This window comes from Nycticebus coucang, chromosome 15 (genome assembly GCF_027406575.1).
Source record: "Nycticebus coucang isolate mNycCou1 chromosome 15, mNycCou1.pri, whole genome shotgun sequence".
NCBI lineage: Eukaryota > Metazoa > Chordata > Mammalia > Primates > Lorisidae > Nycticebus > Nycticebus coucang.
The window spans coordinates 29,885,975-29,909,840 of NC_069794.1; the positions used below are offsets into that span (position 1 = coordinate 29,885,975).

The 23,866-nt window shown below is 37.3% G+C and overlaps 1 protein-coding gene across 1 annotated transcript; it reads left to right on the forward strand.

Moving 5' to 3' along the window:
• The first annotated feature begins 3,278 nt into the window (after positions 1-3,278).
• LOC128566425 (lithostathine-1-beta-like) lies at positions 3,279-23,518 on the forward strand. Its single transcript, XM_053563312.1, has 2 exons — positions 3,279-3,342; positions 23,088-23,518. Exons 1-2 carry the CDS (start codon positions 3,279-3,281, stop codon positions 23,516-23,518), a joined length of 495 nt encoding a protein of 164 aa, XP_053419287.1.
• Positions 23,519-23,866: the final 348 nt, after the last annotated feature.

Here is a 23,866-nt window from a genome sequence, read left to right on the forward strand (position 1 = left end):
CTGTGACACATCACCTTAGCTGTGGCTTAAAATTAAAAAATAAAAGAGCTATCTCCTGCTTGAGCTAGCCAAAATCACAGTCCATTGTTCACATTGCAAATTCTGGTTTCCACAGATGAGGTAAGAATTCGTTGTAATGATTTAGGATAAAGTAAGATAGAAGCATGTTTTAATGCAAAGGCATAATGATAGAATGAAAAGGAAAGGCTTGAATTTCTTGTATATTGGGATAAAGAGAAGAGTCACAGATGATGGTTTTTAGATTGAGTAAAATGAAGTGATTGTCAGAACTTCCAAACACAAGAACAAATCAGTGTAACCTGGCTTATTGTACCCTCAATGAATCCCCAACAATAAAAAAAAAAAAAATACAAGAACAGATAAATAATAATAATAAAGGATTCAGGCAGATGGCAGGGGTGGGGGAGAATTGTGGTAGTGGGTACACACATAAAATTACCAGTTTATAGAAGCTGAGTCTGAGACTTCAAGATGTTATGGAAGACATAGAGTAGACAGATGGATGAGTCTGTGGAAAATGTCAAGGATAAAGATAGAGAACTGAAGTCATCAGGACCTGAAATCATGAAAGGAAATGAGATCACTCTGGAAGAGTTCACAGCATGAGAACAGCAGGTCGAGGATGGACATCTGGAGAATACCATAATTTAAGAGATGAGCTTAGGAAGACAAGGCTGGAAAATAAATCACATCACACTGGACCACAGTTTCTTTCTTGAGAAGGTGGTTTGAATTTAATCGCTCTATCTGGTTTCCTTTTACATGTAATGCCACTTGAAAATCATTTTCTTCTCTTTGACACCTCCTTCAAAAAAAAAAAAAATATTGAGTAATCATTATCTGCCTCAAGTTTCTAACCCAAGATTCAGCCCCCATATTCTTTTCTAAAAACCTCTACCTTGAAAATTTGAAAAATAACAAATCCCTCTGCATTTTAGGCAACTCTTTAATGGGAAAATTTCTAAAGGTAACACAGTGAGGGGACTTGCCTGTCACCAATACTTCCACATCAGTCCCTAACACAGGATTTCTCTGTTCTCCCCAGGACTACTCTGAGTTTCACATTATTTACTCTAGATTCAAATCATTTAGTCATTTTAGTCATCCAGTTAGTGTGTATTTGACCCACAAGAGATTCTCTCAGTTACACCCTGTTTTTTTTTCTTAATTTTCTTTTTAATTGACACATAATAATTGTACATTTATGATTAAGGAGTAATATTTTGATATAAATATGCAATGTATAATTATCAAATTAGAGTAATTATTTATTACTCTATCATGTCAAATATTTATCATTTCTCTGTACTGGGAACACTCAAAATCCTCTCTTCTAGCCATTTGACAATATTCAATAAATTATTGTTAACTACACTGGCCCTGAACTAGAATTAATTGCTGTCTTTATGCAATTTGTATCCATTAACCAAACTCTCCCTATTTTCTCTTTTTCTCCTTTCCTTACCCTTTTAGCCTCTAATGAATTCTACTTTCTACTTCTATGAGCTCAATTTTGTTACATTTGTGAGAACATGTAGTGTTTATCTTAAGTGTAACTGACTTATATTACCTAACATAATATCCTCCTGTCTCATGCATGCCACTATAAATGACAAGATTTCTTTCTTTTATAATGGCCAAATAATATTTCATTGGGTATATGTACCATGTTTTCTTTATCCATTCATCTGTTGAAGATACTTAACGTTGACTCTACATCTTGGCTATCGTGAATAGTGCTGCAATATACATGGAGGTACAGGTAGCTCTTCAACCTACTGTTTTCCTTTCTTTTGTATAAATACCCAGAAATGGGATTGCTGGATCATATGGTAGTTCTATTTTTAGTTTTCTGGTGGCTGTATTTATTACATTCTCACCAATAGTTCATAAAAATTCTCTTTTCTCTACATCCTCACCAGCATTTGTGGGGACAGTGGGTGTTTTATTTTCTGTTTGTTGTTGTTGTTGTTTTTGTTTTTGTTTCTTGAGATAGAGTCTCACTCTTTTGTGCAGCCTAGAGTGCCATGGCATCAGCACAGGTCACAACAACCTCAAACCCCTGCATTCAAACTATCCTCCTGCCTTAGCCTCCTGAATAGCTGGAACTATGACATCCACCACAACACCCAGCTAATCATTTTATTAATCGTTTTCTGGTTGTTTTATATATTGTTTGTTTCTTCCTCTCTTGTTTTTTATCATTGCAGTTTGGTGGGTTTTAATAGTAATACACTTAATTCTTTGTCTTCCTCATTTGTGTATTTGATCCACCAGTGTGTTTTATTCTTTTATTTTTTTTATGGTTATGGATATCATCCTTTTGTTTCCAGATATAGAACTCCCTCAAGTATTTCTTGTAGGGCCAGTGTAGTAGTAACAAATTTTCTCAGTTTTTGCCTGTCTGGGAATGATTTAATTTCTCCTTCATTTCTAAAAGATAAATTCAATAGGTATAGTATTCTGAGCTAATAGTTTTTTCAATTCTTTGAATATATTATCCCATTCTCTCTCGGCTTATACAGATTCTGCTGGGAAATCTGCTGTTAGTCTAAAACAGATTCCCTTATATGTGACTTGACACTTCTCTCTTGTTTTTTGAACTCTCTGTCTTTAACCTTTGGCAGTCTGAGTATAACATGCTTTAGAAAGGACACTTTTGGGTTGAATCTATTTGGGAATTTTTGAACTTGCTATATATAGGTGTGGCTGTATGTCTCTCTCCCAAAACTTGAAAATTGTTTTCCTCATTGAATTCCTTGGTTTTAAGATTTCTATTTGGTTCCTTTTTATGATTTATCTCTTTGTTAAATTTCTTATTCAGATCATGAATTGTTTTCTAGATTTTATTAAATTGTCTGTGTTTTCTTATACTTTGCTGAGTTTCCTTAAGATGCATATTTTGATTCTTGTTTAGGCATTTTATACATTCCCTTTTGTTTGGGATCTGTTACTAAAGAATTATTGTGTTCTTTTGAAGGCTACATGATTCCTTGATTTTTCATATTTCTTCTATTCTTATATTGATATCTGCATACCTAGTAAAGTAGTTACTTCTTCCAATTTTATGGCATGGCTTTTGTAGGGAAAGAATTTTTCCTGTAGATGTATCTTGTAGTGTTGGCTGGATAGAGTGCTTTGGCTTTGTTTCTGGGTAAAGTAATGCAGTCTTTGTATAATTTCTTTGCCTATAATCAATGTTAGCAGTGTCTGAGTGCTACAATGGCCTATACAAAAATTGTTTTGGGGAGTGACACATGGCTTTGGTGAAAGTTGATATGCTGGATAGGCCAGTCCTTGGGCCCTGGGAGACATGCCAAGGTATGTGATGTCTCAGCCACTGGAGGGAGTAGAGTAACTGGATGTAGCAGTGATGATCCACAGGTAAGATGATCCTCAGGCTCCTGGGGGCATGGGTTTATATAAGGCGGCCCTACAACTTAAGGGAGAAAAGTTGGTAGAGGCATTAGTAGACACTGGGCAAGCTAGTCCTCAGGCCTATGTGCATAGGCATGCAGCCACTGTACTCCTGGAGGGGGCAGTGACAAGGTGAATCAAAAGCAGGCTGGCCCTTGGGCTTGTGGGGCAGAGTACATAGCATGCAGATGCTCTTCAGAGGGATTGCTCCTTAGGCCCCTAAAGGACATTCAGTTGCACCATCACTGGAGGTAGAAGGATAACCATCAATGGTGGTGGCAGGTCCCAGGAAGGGCTGGCCCTGGGCTTCTGCAGGATGCTGGTTCCACTACTAAACAGGGAGGATCATTGTCAGTTGCAGTAGGCTCCAGGTGACCCTACCTTGGTTCACTGGGGCCCATTGCCTGTCAGGTTCTGGGAAGCATATGTGTCAGCTTCCTTTATCCTGGGGCCAAGCTTCCTGTTCCCTGGAAATTAGGGTGCTGCATAGGCTTAGATACTGAAGTCACAGCTGCACAGCTGAGTCCAGCTATTGTCACAATGCTGCAGCTCTCAGGTTGGTGTATTAGGATGTTTGGGGCATCCCAAAGATGGCAAAATGCATGGTACTGTTAGGTCCCAGGCTAAATCCACTCCAGTCGTCACTTCACTGTCAAAATGGCAACGTGCTATAGGCTACCTGGGTCTCAAAGGGTTATGGGGCCCCCACATAAACTCCCTCTCTGGAACAGTGTACTCATATAGACTCTAGGCAGCAACTTATATTGGCTTTAGGACCAGCAGGGCTTTGGAGTTCTTCTGTAGCTAGGAATGAAGGTGCCTATGATGGAAATGTAGAGATCATCTGCTTATAGTCTCCGTAAAGTGAGGAATCACTCTTGGCCCAGAGTCAATCTTGACTGGGTGCTTTGTTTCCCTTCGTTTCCCTCAATTCTCTGCCACAGAAGGTCTTTGCCACTTTCTTGCTGAATTCCAATGTTCTCCTCTGGACACTCAATTTGATGTTTGTTTATCTGTTGTTTTGGTCTCCCTTTGTGGAGGAGGTAAGTGATGGGTGCCTCTGGTTAGCCATTTTATTCCCTAGGCTTTTAACAATATTTTGATCCTTTATTGCCTTACGTCAAACTAATCTTTCTGGCAATATTAGGAAAGATGTAATGGAGCTTAAAGAATTGAAAGAGACATTCATGGAGTTTCAAAACACAGCAGAAAAATTCAGCAACAGATGACAGAATCTCAGAACTTGAAGACAAGGTTCTCAAGCTAGCCCAGTCATTTAACAAGGCAGAAAAGAAGAGAACAAAGGCAGAGTAATCTCTTAGAGAGATTTGGGACTATGAAAAGTGTACATACATATGGATTATAGATATCCTTGATGGAGAAGATAGAGAAGAAGAGAGTACTAAAAGCATGGAAATGCTCATTATTGTAGAAAAATTTCTAAACATCACCAGAGATGCAGATATCCAGGCACTATGTGGTCATTGAACTCCAAGAAGACTCACTGCAAATAGAACATCATGAAGACACATTGTAATTAACCTGGCAAAAGCAAAAATGAAAGAGAAAATTCTATAAGCAACTAGACAAAAGCAACAAGGGAAAACCCATCAGGTAAACTGCAAATTTTTCAGCAGAAACTTTACAAGCCAAAAGTGAATGGATCTCTATCTTCAATCTCCTCAAACAGAACAACTGCCAACCTGGACTTTTGTATCCTGCAAAATAAGTTTCACGTTTGATAGAAAAGTTACATCTTTTCCTGACAAGTAAACTTTGACAAAATTTGTCACAACTAGATTTGTCCTGTAGAAAATACTCACATCTGCATTATACATGGACCAGCATGATCAACTCCTACCAGTATAAAAACTACACAGAAACTAAAGGTCAAAGTCTAGATACTACAATGGCCCAAGAAGTAAAATAAAGCAATGGAGCTCTACAAACTGGACAAACAGAAATCCCCCATACAAATCAATTCTCTCAATGAGTATGAATGGTTTGAACTCCCCAGTGAAGAGACATAGCCTTGCTGAATGGATAAAAAGATGGTGAGTGTGTTGACATAAAATTGTCTTACAGTTATAAAGCCACTTTTCTATCTTTCTATTGGTTTACAATGACCTCCTCAAATTTAACTCTACTTCAATATAGCCAGCTCTAGTTTATGGAGAATAGGTAGTAAAAAAGAAAATAAATGTGTGTTCAATTCTTCCCTTTTCTATTGCCTTGTGGTTGGAGGAGAATGGAGAAATATTTGTTTTCTATAGTTCTAAGATAGGACAGGGAATTCCTAACCAAGAGAACAGGGAATATTGAGAAAGAAATTGACAAATGAAGTTTGAAATCTGCATAAAGCAAACACATATAAGAATACCAAATTCAGGGTATCAGAGATTGAAATAAAGTTTCAAGTCATGGAGCCAAAAGTTTAGATTAGAGAAATGCAGATGGGAGAAGGAAGAGTCCTGGGGATTACTATAAATTTAGGAAGTGTTTATAATTTACGTAAGAGTTTGGATAGCAAGATTTATCTCACATAAAGTCAAGGGAAATGGAAATGACATCAATGAAACCCTGGAAAATACATATAATTTAATTGAAAGGCAGAAAAGAAAACAAAAAGATTGAACAGAAGCTGTTTGAAAGTTATTGCTATGTATTGAATGTCCAGCCAAAATTGATGTTGAAACTTAATCCCCAATGAGGCAATATTGAGAGGTTGGGCCTTTACAAGGTGATTGCGTTGTAAGGATCTGTGCTCATGGAGGGTTCACCCATTCATTCATGTGTTGATGAATTAATGATTAATGAGGTATCATGAGACAATACTGGTAACTAGAAGGAAAGGAAGAGAAACCTGAGCTGGCAACATTAGTACACTCAGCTCTCTCACTGTGTAATTTCTTTTGCCTCCTCAAGACTCTACAGCACTGGTTCTCAACCTTCCTAATGCTACAGACCTTTAATACAGTTCCTGTGGGTTGTGATCCACAGGTTGAGAACCGCTGCTCTACAGTGTCCTCTAAGTCATTTCTTCAGATGACAGCTCTTCACCTATGGAGATCTCTTAACCTCCATAACTGTGAGAAATAAACTTCTTTTTTGTTTAAAGTTACCCAGTTTTAGGTAGTCTTTTACAAACAATAGAAAATGTACTGAGACAGTAATGAGATAGGGTCATTAAGAAAGTCAAGCAAGAGTAAAAGGAAGAAAAAGGAGAAATTTGGTGTCAACTGACACCAAAGGAGATTGAATAAGTTAAGAACTGGAATACATCCACTGATTTGACTATTATGGAGCCATCTGTGTCCCTGTCAAAAGCTTTTCTATATTGTGATGGGAATAAGAAGCAGAAGTCCAGCTGTTACACGAAAGATGAGGAATTACAGAAATCGAGAAAACATAGAGTTTCAACAACTGTAGTTATGAAGATAAAGATAATAAAATGCTATCTAGACAGAGATAAGAGCTGAAGGAGATAGGATTTTTTTCTCTTTTTTTTTGAAAAATATCTAAGCATTATTTAAGTTTTTATGGAATAAATATGAAATTCTCTTTACTGACTCTTCAAAACAAAATGATCCAAAAGTAGAGTTCAGCTTAGGAATGACTTGATAAGAGCTTCTGCTTTCTGTAAAACTCAACAAGTATCCAGCAGGTGGGAGCAAAGAGGAGGGGTTGGGTTAATTCCCTACGTACAATGTACACATTCTGGGTGAAGGGCACACATATAACTTTGACCTGAAATGTACAGAAGCAAATTATGAAATCCCCCCAAAGGAGTTTCTTCTTCCCTCATGAGATCTGTTCACTAGAGTCAGCAGTCGGGTGGTCTTCCTGGACACCTAATGACCTTGCTAATTAAATAAACAGTGAGGTAAGGAAAAAGGAGGTGATAGATGTAGAAAAGGTTACCAAAGGGAGACTTCATGACAGTCTACATCTTTGCTTACAGCATCCAATATCCAAACATACTTTTCATCCCATACATACACTTTCAAAAATGCCTATGCCTACATTAAATTCACTCCCTCCATCACTAGATGAAGAGAACTCAAAATCCTCAGTTAAGGTGCCTAGGACAAGCCCAGTGTCTCTGCGTCAGATGCAGTCTTCTCCAAGTAGAATGGTTCAAGCATCAGTAGCTTATGGCTGAGTTGTCCACCTTACAACATTCAGCATTTATTAGTGGATGGAAAACAGGGTAATCACAATGAAAACTCACACTTGAGAAAAAGAAGATTTGAAATTAACACTGTTCTTTTGTCATTTGTATGTGAAACACATCCTAGGACAGCTTTTAGGGAGGGTTTTCATTCTTTATTTTTCCCCATTGCCACATTAGGGATCAATAATGGTATGGCTGCCTTACCTGGTAGCTGACTGCCTTAGCAGCTTTCTAATGGTCTGAATTTGGAGCCCAGAGAAAGTCAAATCAGGGTTGATTGAGTTTTGCTGGCAATACATCTATTGCTCTCCTAACTTCTCTTAGGAAGTTAAGAAAGATAAGCAAATCCTTTTGAAGAAAGATAAGCAAATCCATTTGCTTCCAGCCCATATCAAGCAGTAGTAGTTAAAGTCATAGATGTTGTCTTATAAGAGTTGTTGGACTTAAACCTGGAAACTTTTGTTTCCTAGAAGCCGGCTTTGATGTTATGCCCATACACCTAGCCTTTGGCTTAGTAGTTTCCACCCAAAATCCTATGACTGACAAGGCAAATATAATATGCTCCTGCCCCCAAACTATGTCCCAGGTTTCACCAAGACAAGAAATAGTTTCACATTTTGACAGGCAGATAAGGCTCAAGAGAGTAATTAGGAGAAAGACTGGGAAATTAGGCCCTCTCCTATATTCTAATTTTATCTCTTGCTGAGTCCCCTCCTTTTGATTTTATTTATATTAATCTCAGATTAGGATAGCAATTTGGCATTTCCAACCCTATGAGAAACCAAATAACCAGATTCCAAATCATTTTTATAACAGTCTGCAGTCAGAACACATTTCTTAACAAAACATATTTTTACTCCTCTCAAGTTTCAGGAGGCCTAATTTCAAATGAAGCAAAGTTCTTTATCATAGAACATCAGTGAATGTTAAAAGAAGGCTCCAACACACTTTAGCATTCTGACATTTCTTATATAATCCTTATCCCTGAATTCAAGGAGCCAAAGTTTAATAAACTCTTCCATAACTACAAATGAGGAAGACTGACTTTCCAGCACAAGACAAAGCAATTTTCCTCACTACCTAATCCTAGCTTGCTTGAACCAGTTCCATATTTTTACTTAGTAGTATCTTCTTTGCTATTGCTGAATTTAATATCAGTCTACTTCAATAAAAGTCATATGTTACAATAGTAAAGGTGGAGAGAGGGCCTTTTGGGTTTTGTTTCTTTATCTTATGCATTTGAAAAAATCCAGAGACAATGTTGATTTCAATTAATTTTTGATAGGGACTCATTTTCTTGGGCTTTCTATTAGGTCTGCTCCTCTCTGTGCATGAACTTTATCCCCTGACTAGCTCCTTTAATAGTAACAAAAGATGCAAAGTCTTCATGTCTGCATACCACAGAAACTTGAATTTCTACAATATTTTCTAGAATTCAGATGTATCTATGGTTATCATTTATCTACTATTGGACCAAAACCTAGGTCATGCCAATAACATGAGCTGAAAGACTTAGCCTTAGCAACATTTTTCAGAAGTAAATTCATCTATTCAGGAGCCACACAGATTCTCAAAATTGGAGTCAGCAGCTGTATGAAGTCATAACAAACAATAAATTTGGGAAATAATTTAGTAAAAACACAATGATATTCAAAAGGGAGAAACTGGAGACATAGCAAGCACTCCACAGGATTTCTGTAATTTTTCAGGAAGCCTTAAAATATTGGCTTCAAGCAGAAGATTCGGTTGAATTCATGAAATAATTCTACTTTTTCAACACCTGTTTGGCCTGACGTTAAACCAATGATAACAGTCAGATATTTCCTTCTGATAATCAGGCATAAATGTAGCAAATTTAATTGAAGTTAGGAGAAGACATAGAAGAGGTTTTAGGTTCAAGTATTTATCCATTCAAACTAAATATTGCTTTTACAAATTTAAAAAGTCCTTTAGAGACCTTAATAGCAGTGATTTTTTTCTCATTATTCATTTTATCTAAATTAGAACTACAGCCCAAGGTTTCTTTCTATCTTTTCCTTTCTCACCAATTTCTCTTCTTCATCCTTTCTGTTTAATACCCATGTTCCTTACTCTCTTAGGCTCTTGCCCAAATTTGGTCTACCTTTGCATCATCTAAATTCGCCTAAGCCAATGTTATCATCACTCATTTACAATATTATCATGGTTTTAACTAGCAAATTTCCTCCTTCATTGTTATATCGTGAGATAGCTTCCTTACACTTCTATAGTAAATGTGAATAGTTATTTTAGCATACTGCTGAGTAAAACAAAAGAAAATACATGCTGTATTACTTACTATAGTGAGTACTATAGTGGGGTCATAAGTGGCTGACAGCAGAGGCAACGGAGAGAAGAAATTACCCGTTGCCCAAGAAAGTTAAAAATACACCAGTGAAAAACAACAGGTAGGGTAAAATTTGCCCTCATCATGATCCCTGTCACTCCACTGTTTTTTTTAGACATTATGTCTCTTGATTGGGAAGTGAGGACAGAAGAGCATTAGTCATTCTAGTCAGCAGCATCTCAGGTGTGAGAGGCAGATATGACAGTACCACCTCAGGAGAGAATAACGAGAGGTGAGAGCACGATGCAAAGGTAGGGTTGGGCTTGGCTGACAATGACTGAAGGGGGAGTATATAATTTTCCCACAACAGGAATCCTGCTGGTCTATAATCAGGAGGCATCTACATTTATTTTCTGCCATTTTCTTATGCATGATGCTCATCTTTAGGTTCCTGAGATGGCTACTAGACTTCTGTATATCACAGACAAGAAAATAAGAGAAAGGTGTAAGAGGAAAGATTAAAATCCTCTTCCTTACCTGACTTTGCCCTTTTATTTGGTAAAAGATGGACAGAAATGTTCCCTCGAAATTTCCTTCAGTATCTCATTGTCCACAACTTGTTACATGGTCACTCTGACTTACAAGTGGTGGGATCTTGAATATCGTTTTGCTTTTTTCCCTAGACTTTAACAGAAGAATGAATATTGAGAAAGTCAACATACAATGCCTGCAACAACTAGGATAGAGATGAAAAATAATTCCTTGCTGCTTCTAAGAGCCAAGGAAAAACAAGCACAAAGAAACGTTAAGATGCACACCAGAAAGGCAAATTCACCTCATGGATTCACAGGGTTATTCGAAAACAATAATTTTCAAATATTAATAAGATCAGGTGAGTTGAAAGATTTTTCACACTGGATTTACAATATTGTGGGAAGTTCACAATATTACTCCAATGTCTACCCAATTATTGACACTCATGTGTATATGTGTGTATGTGCTTATACGTGTATGTATGTGTGCATGGAGAGAGAAAGAGAAGAAAAGGAGGAGAAAAAATAATACTTAGTTTGAAAATTTTTTAAACTTACTAAATGACTAGAGAACATGAACTCTACTTCAAGTACTTCCAAAAGTATTAGGAAATAAGAACATGAACTGGGCGATATTCCATATAACAAGTTAATCTAGATAACAAGAATTAATGGATTATGATTTTACATAAATAATCAAGTCAGCTCCGACCTACAGCAGACTTGCACATGTTTGTTGGTTAAGTAACTTCTTTTTCCAGAAGTATTTGTATGAATGCAGCAAAATACTAGTGGGCCTAGGTTGGTAGGCATATATGAGCATTTTAATAAAATATGTTCAGGTAATTTGAAAGTTATCCTGTGTCAAATATTTAAATTTTTATATTTAAATTATTTGAATCTAAGTGCAAAAACAAATTAACTAAAGTAGACAAAAATTGTCTTGTATTAAAACATAATATTTTTTTATACCGTTTCCCTGAAAATAAGACAGTGTCTTATTTTAAGGTGTGCTCCCAAAGATGCGCTAGATCTTTTTTTTTTTTTTTTTTTTTTGTAGAAACAGGGTCTCACTTTATGGCCCTTGGTTGAGTGCCGTGGCCTCACACAGCTCACAGCAACCTCCAACTCCTGGGCCCAAGCGATTCTCTTGCCTCAGCCTCCCGAGTAGCTGGGACCACAGGTACCTGCCACAATGCCTGGCTAGCGCTAGGTCTTATTTTCAGGGGACATCTTATCTTTCCTGTAAGTAGGTCTTAGTTTTGGAGGATGTCTTATTTTCAGGGAAACGGGGTATTAGTTTCTGACTTTGAAAGAATACTGATAATATTCTCACCATTCTAAACATACATTTTTACGTGAGAAATTATTCCAGTTTTTCATTAAAGTATTTCAAAGGTTCAAAATTGGATCTTTAATACTGGTGCTTCTATAATGCTAACACTATTTTTGACAAGGATATATACATAATGCAAGATTCCTGGCATAGAGCTGCTTATTTTTCCAAATCAACTGAGAGTCAGTATTGAATCTAGGACAGACCTGAGAAGGAGGCTTCAAATCCAACCTTCACCTTCTGATCTGCTAGACACACTAGTATGGGAAGTCAGACCTCTCTCTGCTTCAGAGTTTTTGATCTATGAAGAGAGAAGAGTGAGGAGAGAAGCAGGAGAAGAAAGGAATGCTGAGCAATGTTCATCCACATGCAGACATAGGTATTCTACTACCTATGGTGATAGCCTTATACATTGATTCCTAAAAGGTAAAGGAGAAAACTTAATTAATCATACATTAAGCTTGCTCTCACCTCTCCTTGTTCTCTGCTGAGGTGGTACTATCATATCTTTACCTTTTATGAATCAATGTAATAGTAAGGCTAGTTGATCTCCTATTTTGCTGGCAGCCACAGATTCAGATAGGTGGCTAGAACACCTAGGTGTTCCTATCACCTCTAGCTCAAATTTATAGTAGCTCTTGTCAGCAACCCTTCACAAAGGGTAGAAAGGAGTGAAGTTGAGAGAAAATGAAATCATCTTTTAAAAAAATTAAGGTTTAATGAAGGCTAATAAAAAAAACTAGTAACTATAAACCTAAGTTTATATAATATGTCAGCATGTGTACCTTCAGATGGATGTGACAATTCAAAGGGGACATGGCTTAGAAGAGCAGAAACTTGGCTGGGGGGCAGGAGGAAATATGACCTGATGCCAGTTTCCCAATTCTGAGTTTGGTTTCCAGAGAACGTACACATAATGCAGGATTAATTCAATTTTCTCCTTTACCTTTTGTGAATCAATGTAATAATAGGGCTTGTTGATCTATTTTGCTGGCAGCCACAGATTCAGAGCTATAGCATATGTAGAATTCCAGGACATGCAGAACCCAAGAACAAAAATGTGTTCCTTTACTTAAATAGACAAAACTAGTGTTCATTCACAAGATTGAAGAAAATATATGAATTCCCAACGTACTGTCAGGAAGACTAACCATCCAATCTGCAAGGTGATAACTGAGCTTCTACAAACACAAAGAAGCCTTCATGCATTTCTTTTTTTTTTTATTGTTAAATCATAGCTTTGTACATTTGTGCAATCAAGGGGTACAATGTGCTGGTTTCATATACAATCTAAAATATTCTCATCAAACTGTTCAACGTAGCCTTCATGGCATTTTCTTAGTTATTGTATGTAGACATTTGTATTCTACATTTAGTATGAAAGACATACTTCTTTCCTAGTGCAACAGTGAATGAACTAGCAATGAACCAGCATTCGACAGTCAAAAGACACACACACACAGGCACTCTTCACAGCCAATGGCACACCCAAAACTACCATCAGTCCTGTGGAAACTGAATGATTAAATTAAAAATTGAGTTGTCACAGAGGATGAAGAAAAAGCAAGTAGATTCCTTTATGTTCCAGCTCTAGAAAAAAAAAAAAAAAACAGAACAAAAATTAATAGAATAACTTAAATATTTCACTTGCAGCAAACTAGTGACCTTGAATCTTTTGTGGCCAGGGATATTCTTATCAAAGAATCCCTCAAGTGAGACAGGATCTACTGGCGAGCCTCCCTGGGTCATTGGTAGTCTGTGGCTGTACTACCCATGGTAACTTGCTTCTTTAAAGCCAGTAAGTAGAAGAGAGAGAAACTGCAATGACATAGGTGATAAACTGTTGTGCAAACATGTTCAAGTACCTCTATACATCCCATCACCTTTACCACTTTCCACTAGTTGGAAGCAAGTCTCAGGTCTTGCACATGTTCAAGGGGAAAGGATTTCACAAAGGCACGTATACCAGGAGGTGGCAGTCATGAAGGTGTACCGTAAATTCTGTCTCCACATCTTCCCATGATCCTGGAGTCTTTCTCTTATAAAAAATATCTGCACCCATTTCCAAAATTTATAAGAATCTCATTTCTTTACAGACTGAGCTTAACATCCAAGATATTACACTCTAAGTCAGACCCAGGTACAGATGAGCTTCTGGGTATAGTCCTTTAAGTACAACTTTTGGGACAAAATGTCTTTCCATTTTTGAACCGATGAAACTAAAGAGAAAAGTTGTTTTCCCCTAATATACTCAAATACAGTGATGGGACAAGCATATGATGAGGCTATGGATATTCATCTTCAAAAAAGGGGAAATGGAAGGAAAAAGGAATCGCTGATCCACAGTTCTGAAATCCATCTAGGCAAATGTTGAACATTCTTATCTTATGTTTTAAGGCCAAGAAATAACTTTTATATAAGGTGCCACTCTCTTTCTCACAGTTTCTGTTTTGTGTGTAATATGACTCCACCCCATAAGCTATTGGTTCCACTTTCACACAAAATGTAGTGTGTTTGAGTGAGCAGTCATATCAGCCTACTTAGTGCTGTGATGTTCAGGGGGTCTGAGAGCCTCTTTTTATTTTGTACTCTCTCTGCCCATTTTAATTTGACCTGGAAATGTTCTGTTGAAATAATCTTTGCAACAACTTGGTAAATCTTCAGATTTCAGTAGAGTTTGCTCCATTAGGATAAATGGATAAATCCTTCTCTATTTTAGTCTCCTGCTGAGATGGCTGAGGTCCAGCACCCTGATGTCCCCTAGAAACCCCACGGTTTGAGTGAGAATGAGACATACTCTTGAAATTGTCCTTTGTGTGACTGAATATTCGGTGCTTTCGATCTTTCTAAGGTTTTAGTATTAATTTCTAATGTCACATACTTAGCCTATTCTATAAAGCATACTTTCCTGACACTGCTCAGAAGCCACATCTTAACAGTAATTTTACTATGGGACAGGCTGAGAAATTTTAAGATCATAAAAATCCTGTCTTCTTTGTTTAACTGTTCTTTTTAACATTTTTATTTTATTTGTTGAGATACAGTATTACCATGCTTGGTAAGACTTCCAAGGCATCATAGCTCATAGCAACCTCAAACTCCTGGGCTCAAGAGATCTACCTGCCCAGCCTTCTGAGTAGCTGGGACTACAGGTACCCACCACCATGCCTGGATAATTTTTCTATTTTTAGTAGAGAAATTACTCTTGCTCAGGGTCTTACTCTCGCTCAGGCTGGTCTTGAACTCCTGATCTCAAGTGGTACACCTGCCTTGACCTCCCAGAGATCTAGGATTACAGGCGTGAGCCACTGCACCTGGCCTGTTTAATCATTCTTGCCTCAATTTATTTATCTACCTTTACCTTTTACTATAAACCATAAGAAGAAACTATGGAATTCCTTCAACACTTTGTGTAAAAATCTCCTTAGATGTACTCATATAACCAAGTTCATCTGCTTCACAAGTGACTGTAAGGGTCAATTTTGCTAAGCTTTCTGGCATGATATAGCAAGGATCCTTCTTCCTCCAGTTTCCAGAAGAAGCATTCCTCACTTCTTCTGATCCCTGACTTGATGGTGACATCAAATCCAGATTTTTATTAATAGTCTATTCAAGGATATTTAGGCTTTCTCTATCCTTCTGCTCAAAATTCTTTAAGCCTTCACCCACCTCCTAGTTCCAAAGGCATTGCTACATTGTGTTACTGATGTAATACAGCTCCACTTCCAAATACCAATTTCATCAAATCTGTATACCAAAAAATCCATTTGTAACATAAAAAGTTGTAGCTAATCATCTCTGTTGCCAAAACAGGAACAAATTCTTCAAAAAAAAATTTTTTTTTTGAGACAAGAGTCTCACTATGTCACCCTTGGTAGAGAGTGCCATGGCGTCACAGATCACAGCAACCTCAAATTCTTAGGCTTAAGTGGTTCTCTTGCCTCACCCTCCCAAGCAGCTGGGACTGGGACTACAGGTGTGCAGGTGCCCGCCACAATACCCAGCTAGTTTTTTTTTTTTTTTTTTGGTTGTAGCTGTCATCGTTGTTTGGCAGACCCAGGCTGGGTTCGAACCCGCCAGCTCCAGTGTATGTGGCTGGCTCCCTAGCTGCTGAGCTATAGGCGCCAAGCCAATTCTTTAATTTATTAAAATTACTTTAAATTTATTAAAATGATATGACTCCTAGATAGTTCACATTATCTCCTAAAAGTTATTAAAATGAGAATTAAATAAAAAATACGAATAAATGTTTACATTTTAGACAGAAATATATTAAATCACAACAAGGACCATTTAGTGAACCAGGACTTTCTTACCAATATACTAGAGGCAGAAAAAATTACTTCGAATCATGAAAGTAACATTAATGATTTAGCGAAATCGTTAATGGGCGATTTAAAAAAGAAGTATGATCACTAGCTAGCAGAGTGTGCTGATAACTGGTGCTCACAGATGAGACATGCTAAAATGTGAACAGATGAACACAAATCATCAAAAAAATTATAATTAGAGAGTAGGATAGAAAAGTTATGAATCTGATTTTGGTGCATTTCTTCCAATGTGACCTCATTCCATATCGTGCAAGCATCGCTGAAGAAACTACTGTTGATGTTGACTATGCGTGGTTGCCAATCATTTCACTGTTGCTTTGGCCTAACTTCTACCTCTTCTCCCAGAAGAGTAAACTAGTTATTTCAGGGCAAAATACACCGTCCCTTTTGGCATTAATTAAACTATCTTTTCGGGCCAGATGCAGTGGCTCATACCTATAATCCCAGAACTCTAGGAGGCAGGGGAAGGTGGATCACTTGAGCCCAGGAGATCAAGTGGCCAAAGACCAGCCTGAGCAAGAGTGAGATCCATCTCTACTAAAAACAGAAAAACTAGCCGGGTGTGATAGTAAACACCTGTAGTTACAGCTACTTGGGAGGCTGAGGGAAAAGGATCACATGAACCCAAGAGTTTAAGGTAGCTGTGAGCCATGACAGTCTAGCCAGGGCAACAGAGTAAGACTCTGTCTTAAAAACAATTTAAAAATAAGCTATATTTGAGACCTAGATAGCCGTGTGATAGATAGTGCTTAACTGTGGAATACTCTGTATTTAAGTCCATACTAAAACATTATCTTCTGAGGAAAGAGAAATAGTTCCTTAGCTAACCATAGGTTTCGTTCCTAGCAGACCAAGGACTCCCACCCCAGACACATCAACAAAAGAATTAACATCTGTTTCAGTTAAAGTAGTAGATATTGATAGTAATTATTTTCCAAAATATATCATTTCTAGGTATAATGACGATAGTAGCTTATGTATATAAAAGGATCAGTTTTTTTATACCTGCAGTTCAAAATGTTCCAGGTAATAGTCCCAAACTATTCTTATTGACAGTAAAATGTCACCATAAAGTATTTGCAATAAATCATCAAAACGTTGAAAAGAAAGCATGAAGGTTGTTACAGTGGCGTGGTGGTGGCTGGAGGTAGTTGCCAAAATAATTGAAAAGAGCAAGTAAAGTTTTAGCAAAAAAGGAAAGTTTTTGAAAGGTTTACAGAGTAACAGCAAGGTATAGGCTTACAGAGCAAAACAGGTTTGCAGTGCGCAGCAAACGGACCCCCACTGTTACAACAAAGTAGAGGCAATGAGACAAAGGTTATGACCGCAGTTCTCTTTTAATCTAGCTGGGTCAGGCCTACCTCATGGTTCAGAGGTCACCTGGGAACCAGAGTCTTACTGCGCATGCAGACTTCCCATGAGCCTCTCTGAAAGCCCACCAGGGCAGTGTGGACCACGTGATAATTACTCTTAAGGCTGTCCTGACAATGCGTGGTTGCCAATCATTTCAGTGTTGCTTTGACCTAACTTCTACCTCTAGTAGGGTCACCTCTAAGCCCTATTACACCTGTTCTAGGCTAGAGAGTCTTCTACATCCTTTTGTAGTTGGCATGCTAAGTTCTGATTGGCAGATTGGTAGAATGGTCCTCCTCCCCAGGTGTGAGCAATCACTTAGGACTGAATTAAGGTTGGTGGTTGCCTCCCTCCTTGTTCTTCTTCCCAGGACTTCTTAACTAATGACTTGACAAAGATGTATTGAGGCTGACAGTGATCATGAAGATCATAATTTAACCCTGATACTTGCAAATGTGTATTTGTTCTTGAATTCAGTGTACTGAAATTAAGCATTCAAGCTGGATGTTTTCAACTTGTATTTTTAAAAAGTCAGAGAGAGTTCAAAGAATAAGTGGATGCTGTAGTTGCTATGCATTTTTAGTTAACAAGTTGAATTTTCTTTAATAGGAGCAGTAAAGTGGTTTATTATAAATATTATCACTTAAGTATAAGAAGTAAAAGTGGCCTTTATTAATTTAAAAAGATATGTATTTTTAACATATAATACTATTTAAATATATATTATTACATATATATTTGTAAAAATACAAATATATGCACAAATATTTTTAATATATACATATATTTAAATATCTATAATATGTATATATTTAAATATATATTATTTTACATCATTACACCTAACATGTAATTGATTGTAGGAAACACCATTACCTCATATCCCACTGAAACAAAGAATGGTTCCAATTAAACCATGACTCAGTGCTTTTATATTATGTAGATTTTTTTTTTTTTTTTTACTTATTAGAAAAGCTCCTGGGTGGCAGGAGTAGGCTCAGTGAGTAGGGCGCCGGCTCCATATACCGAGGGTGGTGGGTTCAAACCCAGCCCCGGCCGAACTGCAACAAAAAAATAGCCAGGCGTTGTGGCAGGCGCCTGTAGTCCCAGCTGCTCGGGAGGCTGAGGCAAGAGAATCACATAAGCCCAAGAGCTGGAGGTTGCTGTGAGCCATGTAACGCCAGGGCACTCTACCGAGGGCAGTAAAGTGAGACTCTGTCTCTACAAAAAAAAAAAAAAGAAAAAGAAAAGCTCCTTTAGACTTCTTTAGATATATATGTTATTATGTATCACTCTTATGTATATATTAATATAAAAAGGAATACATTAGCAAAATAAATCGATAAAAATATTTCCAAACTACTTCGCATTTAGAGGCTGCTCTACTAAACCAAGTATTGATTGAGCATCATTGATGTCTATGACTTTCTGCACATGACATTGGATGACCCTAACCCTCAGACTGACTCTATGTAAATAAAGTAAATATTCATGCTGACATTCTGTATCTTACCATAAATTTCCAACGGTGGGTTTTTAGACCAATTTCATGCTTGTAATTATAACTCTTTCATGATTATAACCTAGAAGACAGAAATTCGTAAGATGTCTTCCATCATTAGAAGAACTTGACTTTGAAGAGGTTAAACTGTTAAAAAAAAAAAGTGCATCTTAAAATTAATGGAATATGGAAAATACATTTTCTTATTTAGTAAAATCATCACATTTTAAAAGTATATTAGTCCCAAAGTGATTTTTTATAGCTACCTAATAAATGTCTAAAAATAAAGGGACATAATGGAAATATTGAATGTTATATTGTAAATATGATCTTCTGCTTGAAGGAGTTCCAAGATTTTTAGTTCATAAAATGTTTCATGTTTCGATTGAGAAATATTTCAAATGTCAAATAATAATGGTACATTCACATGACTGAAAGCATTGCAAATAGAAGAACAAATATGTTGCCATAACCATTTTGTCCCAGAAGTAAAACAGGTAAAAGCCTAGGTATGTTTACATCCTATAAAAAATGCTTTTGATGCCTGAGGTTTATATTAGATTTGAATTTCAATCAATGTTATGTTAATTCTTGAAAAAACTTTTTAACATAAAGCAAATAGTGCATCTGGAAGTACTTTCCAATAATGGAAATAGTTTAATTGTGGTTATGTTTTTACCCAAGAATTACTATTTTAAACTTCCATTCACTATATTTAATATCCAATCTTCTGATCAAGCAGTTTGTATAAATATACTCTTAGGTTACTTAAAAACAGTTCTAAGTGCTAAAAATGCATAGGATTTATTTAATATTCTATTTTATACAGTCCTTTACCATGCATTATAAATGTCAGGACGAATAAAATATCGCCCATAGCCTATATTTCTAAATAAAGTTTTATTGGAACACAACTGCACCCATTCACTTATATTATCTGTAGCTGCTCTCTCACTTCAAGTGTAGAGTTGGCTAGCTACAGTAGAGACTATATACTGCACAAAGCCAAAGCTTTTATTATCTGGCTATTTATAGAAAAAAAATTGTTCACCCCTGCTCTGGAACAAGGTGATAGTTTTGTATAACCCTTTCCACCTGCACACTGTAGCTGACCTTTAGGCCAACTTGTTTTCCGTTTTAATAATGAAAAAAATTAGACTGCCATTTAACAGTAATGTACTGTTATTACTACTTTCCCATTGATTAATACTTAGGGGTAAAAAAATAAAAAACTTTTAAGTGTTCCTTAGAGTAGAAGGGTGATTAACCTCAATACATATAAAATTTTCTTGTGCTCATGAATCAAACCAAGGGTTATACACACCATCACCTTTGTAATTCCATTGGCAACCCCAATTTTAAACCTAAAATCTACTTGGAATATTAAGTTATACTATATTTTAGGGAAGAATCCTAATCCCATGGCATTCCCAAATACTATTTATAAGTGGATAAATTAAGGAACAGAGACTGACATTTCTGACGGCTCTAATTTTTATTTGCTTCATCTTTCTTCTGTTATGCTGCAAGTAGAGTCCATGCCCTTCTCCCCAGGGTCGGGGATAGGTAGGGTCAGGGATAGGCTTGAGCCAGTTAATGTTCAAAGTGATTGGTTCAAGAAAAGGGACACGTCACCAAGCCAGGCAAATCATAATGTGCTTTTCTGGATAATTGGGAGTTTGAGAAGAAAGTACCCTTTTACAATGTTTTATTTCAGAGCTGTAATTGAAGCTGAAAATTTTATTATCCATGTTAGCCACGGTTCCAGGTCATCAGTTGGGGTGGGGTTGAGGGAGGAACAATCCAGCTAAGGGAGAATCAGAGAAGGGAAAGGAGAAAGAATCCAGACAAGGACTGAGGTCCTTGCTTCTAGACATTCCTAAACACAGGTCTACTCCCACCCTTTCTAGTTTAGATAGAGCCACCCAAAATGTCCTCCCTTTCCTTCCACTAGCTTAAGTTGTGTCACTTGCAGCCAAGACTCCTTCCGAACAAGACCAGACAATCTTCAGACCATACCAGTTTTGTGCGGGTGACACCTCTACAACGTAAAGACAATAATGGCGATGGCATCTGTGATAGCATGACTGTTTTCTTGTAGAAGCTTTCCCTCCCTTCTCTTCCAGTGGTTTAGGATACAAAAATAGCTTAGAAAAAATAAAAAAGAAGGAAATGTATTAGCAAACAATTCTTAACCCAGTTTCCCAAGCGTAATTTAATCTGCCATGGGCCTTTAGAGCGGATGAACTCTAATCTCACAGCCTTCCTCTCCATTTATTTTCCCTTTCTGTCTCTGCTTCCTACAGAGAAGCAGAGGAACGGTCTAAATACTAACAAAGTTTATAGTGTATCAAATACATGTAGGTGCATGTTAGATAGCAGAAGAGTAAAAACCTTCCTCAGTGTTGGGTAAGGCAAAAAAGTATAAAGTGAGGCAAAAGGTAATATACATGACCAGGCTTTTATTTTAACTGGATTGATCCTCTCCACTCCACCATGTGCATCTAATGCTTGGCCTCTGAGAATAGAACTTATTAACAACTCAGAAGTAAAAAAAGATAGGATATTTTTCAACAAGAATCTCTACTTTGCCAAACATCCCAGAGTTTGTCCCCAAGGATTTGAAAAGAAAGGAAGGAATGAAGAACGGAAACCATAAAGCACGGTACAGCTATCGTCTAATTACTGAATGAATGGGACGGTTGTTTTGTCTGATTGCACTAAGCTAGTCATCCACTGCTAGCTTCATTGACAAAAAGGGAATCTACACAAATTATAGGGAAATTCAAGCACTAAAGGAATGTTTTGGTTCAGAGGTTTGCAATGACTGTTGGCTTCAGTTTTTGGCAAAGTCTTCCTTTGCCGTATGAACTCAGCTGTGCTAGGTCAGCCTAAAGCGTTCCCAAAAGCCTAGAAGAGGATAGACTTCCGTGTCATCTGTATCCCATCAATAAATTAAAGTGATGTTCTCCAGCTCGTGTTTGTTTCTTGGCAGGCTAATCTACAATCAGAAAAAGAAAAGCCTTTCATTTGTGGAATCCAACTAAAGGAAGAACGCTTTTGTATGTGGATTCACTGGAGACCAAAATATTAAAAAGTGGAAGAGGAAAACCATATGTTGCAGTTCTCGTTAGCACACAGCTTAAAAGTTTCTGCTTAAATAATGCTTGAATTCATTATAGGAAAGAGTCAATATTTTACTATGAGGGAGAAGGTACACGAATAAAAATATTGATACCTCTGTTACAAACATTGATATTTTATGTCATGTTCTATTTTGCCTAAAATGTTTTAATCAGAAAAACCCCCAAGTTAAATATTTTAAAGAAACTTGGAGTGATCAAACACTTTAGCATAGTTCTTTCATAATGGCACTTTAAAAAGAAAAGAGAATAGGAGTGGAGGTTCATTTTTATAAGCTCATGACTCCTTCTCTTACATTTGTGATAGCAAAGTTAGTTGATATGATAGTTGCAGCTATCAAATTCAGATTAAAGTAGACGTGGGGGAAATTACTAAAACGATGATCTCTACCCTATTTCATACTCTATTAAATAACGTAGATTTAAGACACACTCTTTATCTCTCTTGGTTGACAAAAAATCCTCATGTACTTTGTGTCCAAGCATAATGATGAGAACAGATTGGTGTGACCTCCAACTCCCTATATGAGAGAAGGCCTGTGGGTCTTCCCATCCCTTTTTGCCTGACCACATTTGTATTTGGTTTCCTTTTTATCTTTTTGAAGCAGTCAGACAATAAATCCTGTTCTAAATGAATGCATCCTTTAAAAAAAAAATGGCTTCCAGCACAAAGGTTCAGTACCTTGTCAGTTCATGTAGCAATGGTTCAGCTCTTTATAGGAATTGATTTTGTTTTTCTTTTGCGGTGAAGTTGCTTAATAAGACAAAAGCAGATCAAGTACAAGGATTATGATCAGAGAAAATATCTGATAAAAAACTGACCAAATAAGGACTGATAGGGTTCAGAACCACAGGAGACCAAAATATACTACACTGAGATATGCCTCTCTGGCATATAGATCATGTTAAATTGATTATATTGAGAAGCTGCAGGCTAAAAGAGCTCAGGAAAAAAAGGTACCTTTGTAAAAAGAAATTAGCACAGAGCTTCCCAAGGCCCAGATCAGCTTCCCGGAAGGCAGCAATGCCTATCGCTCCTACTGCGACTACTTTAACAAGGACCGTGAGCCCTGGGTTGATGCTGAGCTCTACTGCCAGAACATGCATTCCCGCAACCTGGTGTCCGTGCTCACCCAGGCTGAGGGTGCCTTCATGGCTTCCCTGAGTAAGGAAGGCAGCACCAGTGACTGCAGCGTCTGGACTGGCTTCCGTGACCCCAAGAAGAACCGTTGTTGGCACTGGAGCAGCAGGTCCCTGGTTTCCTATAAGTCCTGGGACACTGGAGCTCCAGGTAGTGCCAGTCCCGGCTGCTGTGCCAACCTGAGGTCAAGCTCAGGGTACAGGAAATGGAAGGATGAGAGTTGTAAAGCAGAGTTCTCCTTTGTCTGCAAGTTCAGAAACTAGAGGCAGCTGAAAAATAAATGTCTACAACTACTCCTGCAATTATTACGGATTCAGAGATCAAACTGGATCATCTCTCCATCTCAATCCAGACCCTCTCTTTCCTCCTGAGTTATATCAGTGACCGTTAGTATCTTCATCACTCCAGTCATTGGTGCCCTAAACAAAGCAAATAAAAATGTTTTCCAAAGTTAAAAATAAAAAGGAAATTAGCATCTATAAAGGAAATCTTCATTTGTAAAGGTCTTTCCCTCTCTAAACCAGGAAGAAAATAACAAAATTACTAGAGATTCTCAGCCAATAGAGAAGGAATAGACTTAAGCCTACATAATCTTGCCTTTGTTTAACATG